Raw genomic sequence first — 13,282 nt, forward strand, 5'->3', positions numbered from 1 at the left:
ACACTATGTATTGAATGAAGTAAACCCTTCTGGTACAAACCAGTGATCTGCTTCTTTGCTCAGTTTCGTAATATACATGGCATAGGGTCGTTTCAGATATCATCAAGAAGCATACATAGCCGCAAAATGTGAATACGAGTACACCTTGGCTGTTTTGCTTTATGAAAAAATGTAGATATGCACTGTGACGCCATTAACCAGAAAAAAAAAAAAATTTTCTTATTCACGTCAACGCCTTCTATCCTTACAAAATTACCTAATATAACAAGCACAAATGCCGTATTATTTCCCCATTTTATTGCAATTGACTCGATCTATTAACGTGGTGGTGTATTCGGGCTCTGTAGATCCAGCTGGACTACCCTGTAGCTATTTACTATTGGAAAACAAAACCAGATGTATGTCTATGAAATAAGATGTGATGCATAATAGAACGAAAAGATTAGTTTTGAGAATAAGTCCAATTGATGGTGGCAGCTGTTGTAATTCGATTTATTAGGAATAATGGGTTACATAAGGGAGGCTGTTCGATTATCTTTTCTTCCTCACATCTTGCTCGCTTTGGTTTACTTAATCCTCTATTTTGCTAGCGTGAAGTGATCAAATGAATGGCAAGAACCTTCATAGTCAATATTAAGTCAACAGATTCCAACACGTGATCCGCTACCCCAGGTGCTCAACGCCTGGTACATCTTCCGTAGTATAGTGGTCAGTATGCAAGCTTGTCACGCTTGAGACCCGGGTTCAATTCCCGGCGGGAGAGATCCGCCACGCCTCGATAGAGGTGCTTTTTTTTTCCTATCTCTTCTTTTGCCTTTTTTGGCCCTTTTTGCCCTTTTTTCTCTTCATTTCTCAGTTGATCTTGGTCAAGATAAGAAGCTTGTACACATCCGTAGCTGGCTGAGCTACTTTTTGCGACAAGTTCAATTTGCGCTTCACTGGCGAGGAGAAAAGACTCTTAATCAAGACTTCGCTACGTCTGAAGCAACGATTCCAGCCTATGAGGTTCCTCATAAAAGTGGATCTAGACGGCTCGCGTAGCTCAGTTGGTTAGAGCTTCGTACTAATACTTTGCCTTGTGGTGAAATCTTGGTAATGCGGAGGCCGCAGGTTCAAGCCCTGCCGTGAGCAAGCGTTTTCTTTTTGTTGAAGCCAGCTGCTGTCTTTTTGCATGTCGAGATCGTATATCTTGGTAGATGCTGCATATCTGGCAAGACATTTGTCGATGCTGTACTAAGCACATAGCAAGACGGAAGATGAGTTCCGGATGGCGTTGTAGCATGCATGCAGTGTGACAACCAGCCTTCCTCTTGCATACGACCAGGCAAACTCCGATGCTGGATCGATGAGATGAGATGCGATGGACCCTATGAAAATATTTTCACGGTGGATCAGATTGACCTGTTTGCTACAGGGCACAATTGTCTTTTCAACTGCACGTATGGAACGAAGCAGGGCAGCATCCCTCCCTCTGTTGGTGATACCGCACTTGTTTGTGCTCCGCCAGCGTATCGGTACCTTGGCTTGCATCTACCACTCATACAAGACTTGGCGTGCCGGCGGCGGCTGTTGGGAACGCGTAAAACAAACAGAGCAATTTGTTCCGACGATCCCATGTACCGGTCATCGATCAAGCACGAGTATACAGTAGCACACGGAAAGCGAGAGCGCAATTTTAAAAAATCAAGGCCACCAACTTTGTTCCCTGTCGGACGGGTACGGGAGAGACCCGCTTGAAATTTTGAAGTAATTTAACCGTAACGCAAGACTCACACTAATAAACCTTTCGACCGCCTCTCATAGGGTGGTGGAGTTTGAGGGCACTTTTACTTGCGCAGCGTATCGGAGGCCGTTGTTACCGTATTCCTGATAATTACTTGTATGCACTGCAGACGGCGCTGCTTCATTTCATTTCAATATACAACTGAGCGCACATCACATGCGCAGGCTGCGAATCAGATTGCCATTTTTAGAGTTGTAGGAATCTTTGCAGAGCCACCGATTATGGATGACGAGCTACTTACTAAGTACATTCAATGCATGTTAGTGCTAGCATGGAGCTACTGTGGATGCCGCGATGCGATGCGCATGAACATGCCCTGTGCTTTTAGGCCTCGGATTTGAAGGAGGACCGGGATACTCACGCAGAATCTGACCACAGGGCAGGATGCTCTGAAGGTCCCATTGGTTCGCTAAAGTGGCCTGATTTCTGTTTCAAGATGGAACTGCTTCATGAGAAAGAAAAAAAAAGGAAATAATAGAGAAGAATGAAAGAAGGACAGAAAGAAGACATCAGCGTGCATGAGGATCACCTGCAAGATGTACATGTATCGATGCAGCTGTTGGACTTGGGGCTTTTACGAGCCACACGTTGCTATGCAGCGCCACGTAGCCACCCAACCGATCTGCTACTGGGGATGTCTGAGGGACGCATCGATTGGCCGCGCTACCGGTGGCATCAGCCATGCGACGCCGCTTCGTTAGCAGATGCACGTATACGAATATTGAACAATTATAGAATTCTATAGCGCATCGCAAGGTGCTTACTGCATTCCTGTGGCAAAGTTTTTCTTCAGCGCGAGCACTACTGGCAGTGGTAGTCGTCTACGCAATGCTGGCTATATGCACTGAACATTGCAGAGTTACAGTAGTGCCGCCTCCGTTACCAGGCAATCAGACGGAGAATTTTTGTGTAATCATACTGCTCCTGTATTCCATACCAGTTGCTAGAAAAAAGACGTGAGACTAGCCAGGGCATGCGAGCAAGACTGATGTCGCAGCAACGGGTTTGTTCTACTGCTGTACTTGTATTTGTCTCAGTCATCGTCAGCTTGCCCAAACAGGGAGATCCCCTGTCAAAAGCCGCCCAACCACCAATCACGCGACGCTAAATCCTAGCGTGGGATCACCCGAAGTCCCACCTCGTCCACTCAGCAAGCCCGTTCCTGCTTTAGCTGCCAAGTTGGGTCCAGCAGCGCCAGGACCTGGCCTAAAGGGCAGCCGCCAGGTGCGCTAGAGCTCGGTGCCAGCGCTAGGCCAGTGCTAAGGCCCCGGGGCCTTGACGGGGCTTTAGGGGAAGACAATGTGGCTCGTTTAGCAGCGCGACCCAACCACTCGCAGCGCAGGCTGTTATGAGCAGAGCCTTGGCGACCCAAAAGGCCCCTGCAGGCCTCGCAGCGTCGCAGCTGTTTCTGCTGCCCAGGCCATGCCGTGTCAAAGATACCCGAGCGCTGCGTCTTCAGAGCACACTGCGCCGCGGTACTGGTTACTCCGCAGCAACGGCGACGGTCCAAGCATCGTCAAGCGCCCCCAGACGCTGCAGGTGCGCCAAACACCCCCGTTTTTCCGCCATTGGAGTCTCCCTTGCCTACTGCACAGGTACCTACCTACGGCACCTAGAACTGCCCGGGCGTCCTCCTCTCCCACTCTCCTCCTCCACTGCAGCCAGCATAATCCACCAGGAAGCGAGAAGGCCTCGTCTCTGATCGGGTTGGAGTCTGATCAAGGCACGGACGACGACGGGGGCGACGCATTGAACGCCGTTTCTAGTCGAGCCACGACATCGCGCACATTACACCGCCGACGACAGCCTTTTGCCCCCTTGGGCCACCAGTACTTGTTGAGCATTTCATCACCACCGCTGTCGCAACCACAGCGCCAGGCCAGCGCAAACACGTCGACAGCCGATTTCACAGCCTCGCGTACTCCTCCACGCTTCGATCCGACTGGGACGGACTCTCGTAGCGAAGGAAACGAACAGCACCAAGTACAGACAAACGAATAGAGCAAGGGCCTGTGTCGCTTGTGCATCTCCGCCCTAATACCTACGCATCTCTCGACCAGCTTCTGCAGCTGCTTTAGCGCCTCCTGCAACCAGACACCGACTTGCTGTATCCCGACAGTCGACCTTTTCCCCCCATCGCCATTCTCGTCGATTCTGCCGCCCCAATTGTGATTGCATCGCTGGATGCTGATCGTGTGCTGATCAATCTGCTAAGCATCCGCAGTCACAATGGGGTCCACGGCTTTTGGAAACTTTGATGTACGCCGTCGCCCAAACCGCATCTCATTTCGTCTCACCTCCCGCGTGGTGCTGTGCAACGAAGCGTGACTGACTGGATTCTGTATATAGGACTTTTGCAAAGACTCGACTTTGCCAGTCTGCAATGTAAGTTTGCTGAGAGAAGGAGGAGACGATGACGAGCATAAACGGCAAATGATGTTCGAAACTAACTGCCCGCTCTTTACTATGTAGCTTCTATCTCAACAATTCCACAACCAAACCGGTCCATGGGGAGGATGTGAGCTCACAGGAATTTCGCTGAGCCATGGCCGACACCTGGGCAACATTGGATCAATCATCCTGTGTGGCCTTGGGATTGTCATGGCGACCTTTTTGATTCTCAAGGCGGACAAGAAAAAAGCTGCCGTGGGCCGTCGGTACGTTGCCACATACACACAGCTTTCGGACACCATAACTAACATGACCCGATAGCGAAATTCAGCTGTTCCTCATCGGCTATATTCTCATCAGCATATGCGAGATTTTCTCTGTTGGCGAATTCCCTCTCAACGATACCGTGCGAATAGTACGTCTGCCTGCCGTGCTTTGATTCGACCTGCCCCATTATCCTGGTCGCCGTGGTGCTGGTTTCATTATTTACTAACGTTTTCTCAACCTAGGCTTTTAGTGGTATTCACATTGGCGCCATTATTGCAACTACTTGGATTCTCATGTTGAACGCTGTTGTCGGATACCAGCTGTTGGACGACGGAACCCCATTGTCCCTAAGCCTGCTGGCGATTTCCTCTGGCGCGCTCTTTGTTGGTACCGGCTATATTGCTCTCGACACGGGCTACAGCTGGAGCGGCTTTTGGGACAGCAGCTACAAACTCCCGAACCGCAACATCGCCCTCTACGTCCTGTACCAGCTTATCCCGCTGATATTCCTCGTTGCCTTTTATGTTCTCGAGACTATCCTTGTGCTTCGAGTCCTGGGAGAGCTCCGCCCGATGATATATTTGACCGGAGCAGCGCTACTTTTCGCCATCGGTCAGATCTTCAATTACGTGATCAGCAAGTACATCTGCGATGGGAGCAGCGGCAAAGTGGACGGAGCCCTCTTTGAAACGTTTTTCACGCTTCTGGCCGTAGGCATGCTTTTTGTCTTCTGGTCAAGCATTACTGAGGACGACTGGCCGATGCCTGCAACAGAATCTTACACAGCCCCGGGCTATACTGCCAATGCTGGATATGCTGGCCAGTCATATGCCGGCCAGTCCTACGCCCAGGGCTACTCATCTCAATCGTACAATACTCAGCCTTACAACTGAGATAATCTTGCAACATTCTGGGTTTCCTAAAATTCGGCGTTTATAGGCGGTAGCATTGATGGCTTCATTTCCTCTCCTTTTTTTTTTCTTCTCTGCTTCTTATCATATATACGCTTTTTTTCCTCGACGAGTTTACGACGAGTCGAACGACGCGCTCACGCACCACATATGAGAACTGCTAGAATATAGTAGTTGTGATGGATTTTTCTCATTTCTTTTTTCCTTGCTTATTTTTGATCCGAACGAAGGGGTAGCAGGACGACCAGTCGCATTATGTTGGAGCTGAAGTTGTTTTTGTTGGCGTGACTTATCCTCATCCGGCCAAGTTTTTTGAAGTTTCTTCCATAGCACTGTTTTTGCGTACTGGTGCGTCTTTGGTTCAGGGCATCTTGTGAGTTGGAGACAATATGTTGGAAGAAAAATATGCGTAACTGGTTCCAGGTGGATGCATGCTATTGGCTTTATAGTCGGATAGCTTGTACAGTGGTCTAGCTAAGACTTTATAGTATACCCCAGGTGAAGCGAGTGGTGTTCACCTATAATAATTAAGAGTTTTAGATTGAGTTTGAAAGTATTTCACCTCTCGATCGCAGAATGAAACAGAGTTTAATGCTATATAATTATGCAGCATGTAGTTTGGAATCAAGAATCATGGCAGGCTCATGGTTGGCGTTTAGTGGGGAGCTACTTATGTAGGTCCGATGCGCTAACAAGGCTGAGATAATGATCTCGGCAGCCTTATCAATTATTACTGCTTCAACTCTCCAGCTTGACCACCATCCAATTCTTCCCACCAAACCACACTTATTTGTCCTCTCATCTCCAAGATAAAACCCCCTGTCAATCACACACCCTAGGCACTCTTCAGCTACTGGCACCACCCAATTCACAATGGCCGACTCCGATGGCGAGTACGTCGCCGACATGTCGGACGACGACATCATGGACCACACCGTGACCGACGGCGACCCGAGCGCAGCCCGACCCAAGGGCGCCAAAGCATCCAAGAAGAAGCGCGACCGCAACGGCTCCAAGGCATGGGAACAGTCCAAGCGGACGTGGGAGACGGACCTCCCCGAGGAGGACGACGGCATGCTCAACCTGGCGGGCTACGAGGCCGAGCGCCGGCGGCGGCTGCTGCGCGACACGACGCCGCTGCAGCGAGGCATCATCCGGCACCTGGTGCTGGTGCTGGACATGTCGTTTGCCATGGCCGAGAAGGACCTGCTGCCCACGCGGCACCGGCTGACGCTGAGCTACGCGGCGGCCTTTGTGCGCGAGTACTTTGAGCAGAACCCGATTTCGCAGCTGGGCATTGTGGGCATGAGGGATGGAGTGGCCGTTCGCATCAGCGACATGGGAGGGAATCCGGCCGAGCATCTGGAGCGGCTGCGGGATCTGGAGGGCCAGGACCCGCAGGGGAATCCGAGTTTGCAGAATGCGCTGGAGATGTGTCGCGGAGCGCTGTTGTGAGTTGCTTACCATGGAACCACGTTGTTTTTTTTCTTCTTTCTCTGGACGTGCAGAGCTAACTCGAGATGAATAGCCATGCTCCTTCACACGGCACACGCGAGGTGCTCATCATATACGGCGCCCTGCTATCGAGCGACCCGGGCGACATCCACGACACCATCGGCAACCTCATCGCCGACAGAATACGGGTATCTGTCGTCGGACTGTCCGCCCAGGTCGCCATTTGCGCAGAGCTCTGCTCACGGACGAACGCGGGCGACGAATCACAATACAATGTCGCCATGGACGAAACACACTACAGAGAGCTCTTCCTCGCGGCAACCACACCGCCGGTGAACCGAACAAAAGAGCAGAGCACATCCAGTCTCCTGATGATGGGCTTCCCATCTCGGACGCTTGCTCCTGGGGGGAACCACCAGCTACTGCGCCTGCCACAGCAAGCCTTGCCGAGAGGGCTATCTCTGCACTCGATGCAGCGCCAAGGTCTGCAGACTACCTTCAGAATGTCCCGCCTGCGGACTGACGCTTATTCTGTCTACACATCTTGCTCGATCCTATCATCATCTTTTCCCTTTGCGAAACTGGGTGGAAGTACCTTGGGCCGAAGCCACGCAATCCATAGCCTGTTTCTCCTGCCAGACTTTCTTTCCAGAACCACCCAAATCAATCAAGGACAAGGGAAAGGATGAAGCGCCGGCAAAGGCGCTGGCAAAAGGCGTGAGTGAGAGCGGGAGGTACAAGTGCCAGGTGTGCGGCAACCACTTCTGCATTGACTGCGATGTCTTTGCTCACATGGTGATACATAATTGTCCTGGATGCCAGAGCCAGTCGCAAGCTGCTGCACCTGCTGGTGTTGATGGCGTGCCGGTGGAAGCAAATGGGAATGGGCATACGAATGGTGATGGAGTCATGGTTATAGACGGGTAGTTTTATGGAACTCTCAGAGGAGCAGGAGGAGGATCCAATCTGAAAACGGCTTCGAGGAGAGTGCTATGAGGATGTCTGTTTGAGTTTGTGATCTGGACATTATTACAGATACAGCCCCCTTTTTTTTTTTTTTTTTGGTTTACTATCTGCTTAGGTAGGTAGTTATTTATAGCGCCTAGGTATGAGCATGTACGGAGTACACGGTTGGCGCCCTGTTTAAGAGGGGAGATATCTTTTTCTTTCAAGCCATCTATAAAAGGTGGATGGTTTTCATTATCATAGCTTTGGACAAAGGAAAACAAGAACATCACACAATACATATAAGAATAGTTATTTGAAATAAATTTAACATTTTTATTTCATTTCAGCTTGATTCGTAATCGTAGTTACTATGCTCCTCAAACTACCTACTTAATCCAAAAAAAGCTCTTAAAGCTCCTATCACATTTATAAAAATGCCCCAAAAGTTTTGATCAAACTCTAAACATGAATATAAAAGGTCAATTATATACAAATTACAAGTTTCCTCGCTCGGCCTGCTCGCGCTCAATGGCCTCGAACAAGCTCTTAAAGTTACCAGCTCCAAAGCCCTCAAAGTTGTCTCGCTGAATAATCTCAATGAAGACGGTAGGGCGGTCCATGAGGGGCTTGGTGAAGATTTGCAGCAGATAGCCGCCCTCGTCATAGTCGATGAGGATGCTGAGGCGCTGGATCGTGTCCAAGTCTTCCTTGAGCTGCCAGCTGCGCTTCTCCGTCTTGAGGCGCTGGCGCATGGTGTCGTAGTAGGTGGAGGGGACGTTGATGAAGTCGACGCCGCGCGCGCGCAGGGCCGAGACGGAGGCGATGATGTCCGACGTGAGCAGGGCAATGTGCTGGACGCCCGGGCCGGAGTTGAAGATGACGTACTCCTCGATCTGGGACATCTTCTTGCCTGGGGCGGGCTCGTTGATGGGCATCTTGACAATGTTGTTGGGGGAGGCCATGACGATGGAGCTCAGGGCGGAGAACTCGGTGCAGATCTGGGAGTCATCCACAGACCAGAAGCGGTGGAAGGAGAGGCACTGCTCGTAAAAGGCACAGGCAGAGACCATTTCGTTCCACGACTGGTTGCCGACGCAGTGGTCGATGCGGACAAGGGGCACGACGGGCGCCTCGGTGGATGAAGTGCGCTTTTTACCAGCGCGGAATCCGGGGAGGAAAGGCCCAGTGTAGCCTCGGCGGTTGATGAGAGTGTGTGTGGTATCGCCATATGTGCAGATGACGGCCGTGGTGACGGCGCCGTTGTCATCCTTTGTGGTGGTAGGGCCCTGGACGGCGATGGCGCCCTCGGCCACGGCCTTGTCATATACGCCCGCGATGTTGTCGACTTCAAAGGCGACGTCCTTGACGGCATCGCCGTGTCTCTCAAGGTGAGCGTGCATGGCCTTCAGGAGAGCCCTGTCCGATGCAGAGATGGGCTCATCCTCGGGGAGATGGGCCTCCGATCGGATAGGCGACGTGAAGACGAAGCGAACGCCATTGTTGGAGATGACATATGAGGCAAAGTATCGGCTGCCAGTCTCGAGGCCGCGGTAGGCGGTGGTCTCGAAGCCGAAGAGAGTGGTGTAATAGGCGGCCGCCTGCTTGGCGTTGCCAACCCACCAGGTTATGTGATCATAGCCGGTGAAGTCGGCGGGCGGCTGGATGGCAAAGTTGTCGGGATTGGCACCGTTGGTAGCAGGTTGCTGCACTGGGGAGTTGCTGATAGCAGACGGGGACATTGCCACTCAGAAGGTATATGGGGGTGGATCTCTGGGGAAAACCGATTTGTTATATGTGCCTGTTAAAGCAAGATGAAGTGCCCAAGTTTGAGGGTTTGAAAAGGTGCAACAAGGTGTATTGGATAGTATCTCGGTTCAGATTTGCTCAGTGGTTTGAAGACCCGAACGGCATATATATATATGGCCCATGGCGGGCAGCAGGGGCTTATGAATCTTGTAAACCGTCTCCCAGAGCATCTCCACTGGCCATCACCTCTGCCATCGGATTCTAACGGCCCAAGTTGATTCAGAGTTTCGAGGCGGCTTATGCTTGGTTCCGAAACACCTGCTGCGTAATAGGGCAATGTGTTTATCCCCCGGCCAGCTCGGAGCACAGCTGCACGAGGCCTGTTAGACAGCCAGCTATGATAAACCCCAGCCCTCTCACTGGTCGCTGCCGTCGACGCCTCGTTTCTGCTGCGGGGCCCTGGCACGATCGTCAATGCGACTTTGAATCTCCTTGCTGCGAACGGTCCCAAACACCGTAGCGCCGGGAGTCAGAAGCCGTGCGGAATGGCACCGCGCCGGCTGTGGAAACCGAGGAGAGCCGACAATGGCCGCCCCGCCTTGAGCCCGGCTTTGCTTCCGCGCCACCGACTTCATTCGGATGACAGCATGCGGGCGCTCACAGGCGCGAGTTCAAGTAGAGTCGCAAGCCGATCGATCTTGTCTGAGATAAGGATCCAAATATTCCGCTTACTAGCAAGGCTCCGCTAGCTGCCGAAGTGCTGGTCGCGGTAAACGTTCTGACGAGCGGCGAGTCACTTGACACGGCTACTGTAGGTAGTTGTAGACCTCCGGGGCTTTCATATGAATTAGGACCGCCACTTGCTTGTTGGTTGCTTTTTTTTTTTTCCATCTGTAAAACAACTCTTTTCCAAATCATCTCAATTATTCAGCTGGGTAATCCCACAAAATACCCTCCTGATATCCGTTGCTTCGAATCCCCAAGCGTCGACGTGAATACCGCTGCCAAAATGACGACAGTATCATTAAGCCGCCACGACATCAACGTGCTCGAGAAGATCAAAGACCCCGAGTCCAATCCGGCTGCGGGCGTCGTCATCGACTCTGCGCTGCCTCGCGACCCCCATATCGTCGACCACAGCGTCTATGAGAGAGTGATGGAGAGGGAACGCACCATCATCCGCACTCTTCAAGCTATCGAGACGCAGCTCATTAGCTTCCAGAGCGAAGAGGACACAGACAAGACCATCGAGAGCTACAAGACCTGCGTGTCAGATTTTGGCAATCTCATCTCAGATTATCCTCTATACGCTAGCGCAAGAAACAACCGCGCGCAAATCATGCGTAGGCTGTATGGAGACGCCATGCTGCTGAACTATACATCGACCATGCCAATGCCGTTGATTCCTCAGCCAGAACAAGCTGAGAAGAAAAAGGCAGCCATGGAAACATTGGAGGATATGGATACTGCAGTCCGGCTGCTCACGCCACCATTGCCATCAACCCCCATGTCTGCGCAGGCAGCCCGGACGTTGTCCATGGCACACACGCAACGAGCAGCCATCTACCTGAGAACGGCCAAGCTCTTTTCAGACCGCCAACTGGATATCGACGACAGCCGCCCAGAAGCCTCCTGGTCCCGCGTGGACTTTGAGGAAGCTGCCTCAAGAGATTTAGCACTCGGTGGCAGATATGGAAACCAGATTGCAAAAGCTCTGGCCGTCAGTGTCAACCCAACCGCCAAGCTCTGCGGGCAAATAGTTCGAGAAGCGATGCAGAAGGAGTATGGTTCTGCATTTGAGATGTAAATTTGTTTTCTTTTTTTTTATAACCCCTAACGAGCCTGGTACATGCGATTTTCCTTTTTTTTTTTTTTTTTTTTTTTTTTTTTGTATATTCCAGAAGAAGGCGAGTAGTTATGAGTTGAGAGTCATTGCATGACAGTGGTGACCCATATTTTGGCGTTGGTGTATTTAAAGAGCATAGGATAGTGGCGTTCCCAGATCAAGGCTTTGAGACTCAAGAAATCAAAAGTTATTTCTTAGAAAGCCCGACGCGTCTAAGGAAATATGATTTAGCAAGACATACAGTGTTTCGATTTGCGATTTCAATTCTCATACCGTAGTCCAGCTTCTATTGTCTCATTCGTCGTCTTTCCCTTGGCCTTTTCCTCACGGTTTATCCTCGTCGCAGCTGCCGACAATCCAATAAAGACCGCAAAGATAGGGTCAGCGACCCGAGAAATAATGTATGTCGGCGCAGGCATTATCGCAATGTCGACTTGAATCTCTACCTTTGCTTTATTTAAGCTGCTGGTGAGAACTACTCATTATATCGCTCTCACCACTAAGAACGGGTTGATTCAGCAAAAAGAGAGGCGCGCACGTGCCCCACTCTCGATAAGCAAGCGCAATCTCCACGTGACATGGCACCTGCGAGTCGCTTGCCCCAAATCGACAGCCCACAAACCCCAAATTTTGCACCAAATTCCCGATCACGGTTATTGACGACGAAATCCCTTACCCTTCCCAGCACATATCCGACCACCCACAGGCAGGACAAAATGAAGTTCCTCAAGGTCGGCCGAGTCGCCATCATCACCCGAGGCCGATATGCCGGCAAGAAGGTACGAATTCAATAAAACGAAAGCAATTCCCAAAATCGGCCGGCGTCAAATTCTCAAATTGTCACTCGACGTCGCATCAAATTTCTATTTCTGCCCTGGGAGGACACCATTCGATGGGAAAGAGGAGGATATATATCAGACGACAAGGGGCAAGATTGATCTTTTTTGGGCATGAGTGCTGTTGGGAATTTTTCGCTCTGATTGCGGCTTCAACGTTTTACAAAAGTTAAAAATGGACTGGAAGTGCTGACAATTTTTTTCTTCTTCTCCCTTTCCAGGTCGTCATCATCCAGCCCATCGACAACGGCAACAAGCCTCACCCCTTCGGCCACGCCATCGTTGCCGGCATCGAGCGCTACCCCTCAAAGATCACCCGTCGCATGTCCAAGACCCGACAGGAGAAGCGCAGCAAGGTCAAGCCCTTCATCAAGGTCATCAACTACAACCACCTGATGCCCACCCGATACACCCTTGAGCTCGAGGGCATCAAGGGCACCATCTCCGCAGACACCTTCAAGGAGGTCAGCCAGCGAGAGGACGCCAAGAAGACTGTCAAGAAGGTTCTGGAGGAGCGATACACCAGCGGCAAGAACCGATGGTTCTTCACCCCTCTGAGTATGTTTTACAATTCCCGGAAATATCTGAACACCATCGACGACATTAAAAAAAAAAAAGAAGGATCAAGGCGCTAACTAACTTCTTCTTTATAGGATTCTAAATTAAAAATCGTTTTCTCCATCACGGTTTGGGAGTTGGCGGGATGTAAAGAGCATCGATTGGTACTTTTAAGGAACCACGGTTTATGGGGTCAAATATGATGTTCATTATCAAAATTATTCACATGTTTTTTCTTTAATACGTGAATGTTTCTCGTTGCCAGTGACGTGGGACTCGAAAAAAAAGCGATATTTTGATCTGAAAAAAAAAGGGAAACACGGATTACACCAATCTCTCTCAGTGTCCCTGACCCGGCGCTGGTTCGTGGAATGGCAACGAAGGAAAGGGGGAAGATAACAAAAACCGAAGCCTTGAGATAGACCGTTTGGCTATTTTTGTAGCTACACCAATTGATTTTTCTGCACCTCATTGTTACTATTTAATTGTGTCATGGAGAAGGAGAATGAAAAAAAAAAAATTACAATCGCTTGCGTGTTAT

The 13,282-nt window shown here is 50.6% G+C and overlaps 6 protein-coding genes and 2 non-coding genes across 8 annotated transcripts; 7 read left to right on the plus strand and 1 right to left on the minus strand.

Annotated features, from left to right (window-relative positions):
- Positions 1 to 691: 691 nt before the first annotated feature.
- TrAtP1_004111 lies at positions 692 to 763 on the plus strand. Its single transcript has one exon. It is a non-coding gene; the product is annotated as a tRNA-Asp (tRNA).
- Positions 764 to 1,031: 268 nt separating this feature from the next.
- TrAtP1_004112 lies at positions 1,032 to 1,131 on the plus strand. Its single transcript has one exon. It is a non-coding gene; the product is annotated as a tRNA-Ile (tRNA).
- Positions 1,132 to 3,205: 2,074 nt separating this feature from the next.
- On the plus strand, positions 3,206 to 3,784 carry TrAtP1_004113 (uncharacterized protein; the record flags this gene model as incomplete). Its single annotated transcript, XM_066112165.1, has 1 exon — positions 3,206 to 3,784. The coding sequence occupies one exon, from the start codon at positions 3,206 to 3,208 to the stop codon at positions 3,782 to 3,784; it is 579 nt and encodes a 192-aa protein (XP_065968248.1).
- A 228-nt stretch (positions 3,785 to 4,012) lies between these two features.
- TrAtP1_004114 (uncharacterized protein) lies at positions 4,013 to 5,334 on the plus strand (the record flags this gene model as incomplete). Its single annotated transcript, XM_014083735.1, has 5 exons — positions 4,013 to 4,042; positions 4,133 to 4,168; positions 4,256 to 4,440; positions 4,496 to 4,589; positions 4,684 to 5,334. 5 exons carry the CDS (start codon positions 4,013 to 4,015, stop codon positions 5,332 to 5,334), a joined length of 996 nt encoding a protein of 331 aa, XP_013939210.1.
- A 749-nt stretch (positions 5,335 to 6,083) lies between these two features.
- Positions 6,084 to 8,091, plus strand: TrAtP1_004115 (uncharacterized protein). Its single transcript, XM_014083736.2, has 2 exons — positions 6,084 to 6,803; positions 6,881 to 8,091. Exons 1-2 carry the CDS (start codon positions 6,226 to 6,228, stop codon positions 7,494 to 7,496), a joined length of 1,194 nt encoding a protein of 397 aa, XP_013939211.2. The 5' UTR covers positions 6,084 to 6,225; the 3' UTR covers positions 7,497 to 8,091.
- A 1,826-nt stretch (positions 8,092 to 9,917) lies between these two features.
- On the minus strand, positions 9,918 to 10,136 carry TrAtP1_004116 (uncharacterized protein; the record flags this gene model as incomplete). The annotated part of the gene is made up of 1 exon (XM_066112166.1): positions 9,918 to 10,136. The coding sequence occupies one exon, from the start codon at positions 10,134 to 10,136 to the stop codon at positions 9,918 to 9,920; it is 219 nt and encodes a 72-aa protein (XP_065968249.1).
- A 374-nt stretch (positions 10,137 to 10,510) lies between these two features.
- TrAtP1_004117 (uncharacterized protein) lies at positions 10,511 to 11,308 on the plus strand (the record flags this gene model as incomplete). Its single annotated transcript, XM_066112167.1, has 1 exon — positions 10,511 to 11,308. The coding sequence occupies one exon, from the start codon at positions 10,511 to 10,513 to the stop codon at positions 11,306 to 11,308; it is 798 nt and encodes a 265-aa protein (XP_065968250.1).
- A 684-nt stretch (positions 11,309 to 11,992) lies between these two features.
- On the plus strand, positions 11,993 to 13,249 carry TrAtP1_004118 (uncharacterized protein). Its single transcript, XM_066112168.1, has 3 exons — positions 11,993 to 12,126; positions 12,405 to 12,741; positions 12,837 to 13,249. The coding sequence occupies exons 1-3, from the start codon at positions 12,064 to 12,066 to the stop codon at positions 12,842 to 12,844; spliced, it is 408 nt and encodes a 135-aa protein (XP_065968251.1). The 5' UTR covers positions 11,993 to 12,063; the 3' UTR covers positions 12,845 to 13,249.
- The last annotated feature ends 33 nt before the right edge of the window (positions 13,250 to 13,282 follow it).

This window comes from Trichoderma atroviride, chromosome 2 (assembly GCF_020647795.1).
Source record: "Trichoderma atroviride chromosome 2, complete sequence".
In the NCBI taxonomy this organism is placed as follows: domain Eukaryota; kingdom Fungi; phylum Ascomycota; class Sordariomycetes; order Hypocreales; family Hypocreaceae; genus Trichoderma; species Trichoderma atroviride.

Coding starts and splice junctions, on each gene's coding strand:
- TrAtP1_004115 (XM_014083736.2), top strand. CDS start 6,226: ATGGCCGACTCCGATGGCGAGTACGTCGCCGACATGTCGGACGACGAC. Junction 6,804..6,880: donor ATGTGTCGCGGAGCGCTGTT/GTGAGTTGCTTA, acceptor CGAGATGAATAG/CCATGCTCCTTCACACGGCA.
- TrAtP1_004118 (XM_066112168.1), top strand. CDS start 12,064: ATGAAGTTCCTCAAGGTCGGCCGAGTCGCCATCATCACCCGAGGCCGA. Junction 12,127..12,404: donor GCCGATATGCCGGCAAGAAG/GTACGAATTCAA, acceptor CTCCCTTTCCAG/GTCGTCATCATCCAGCCCAT.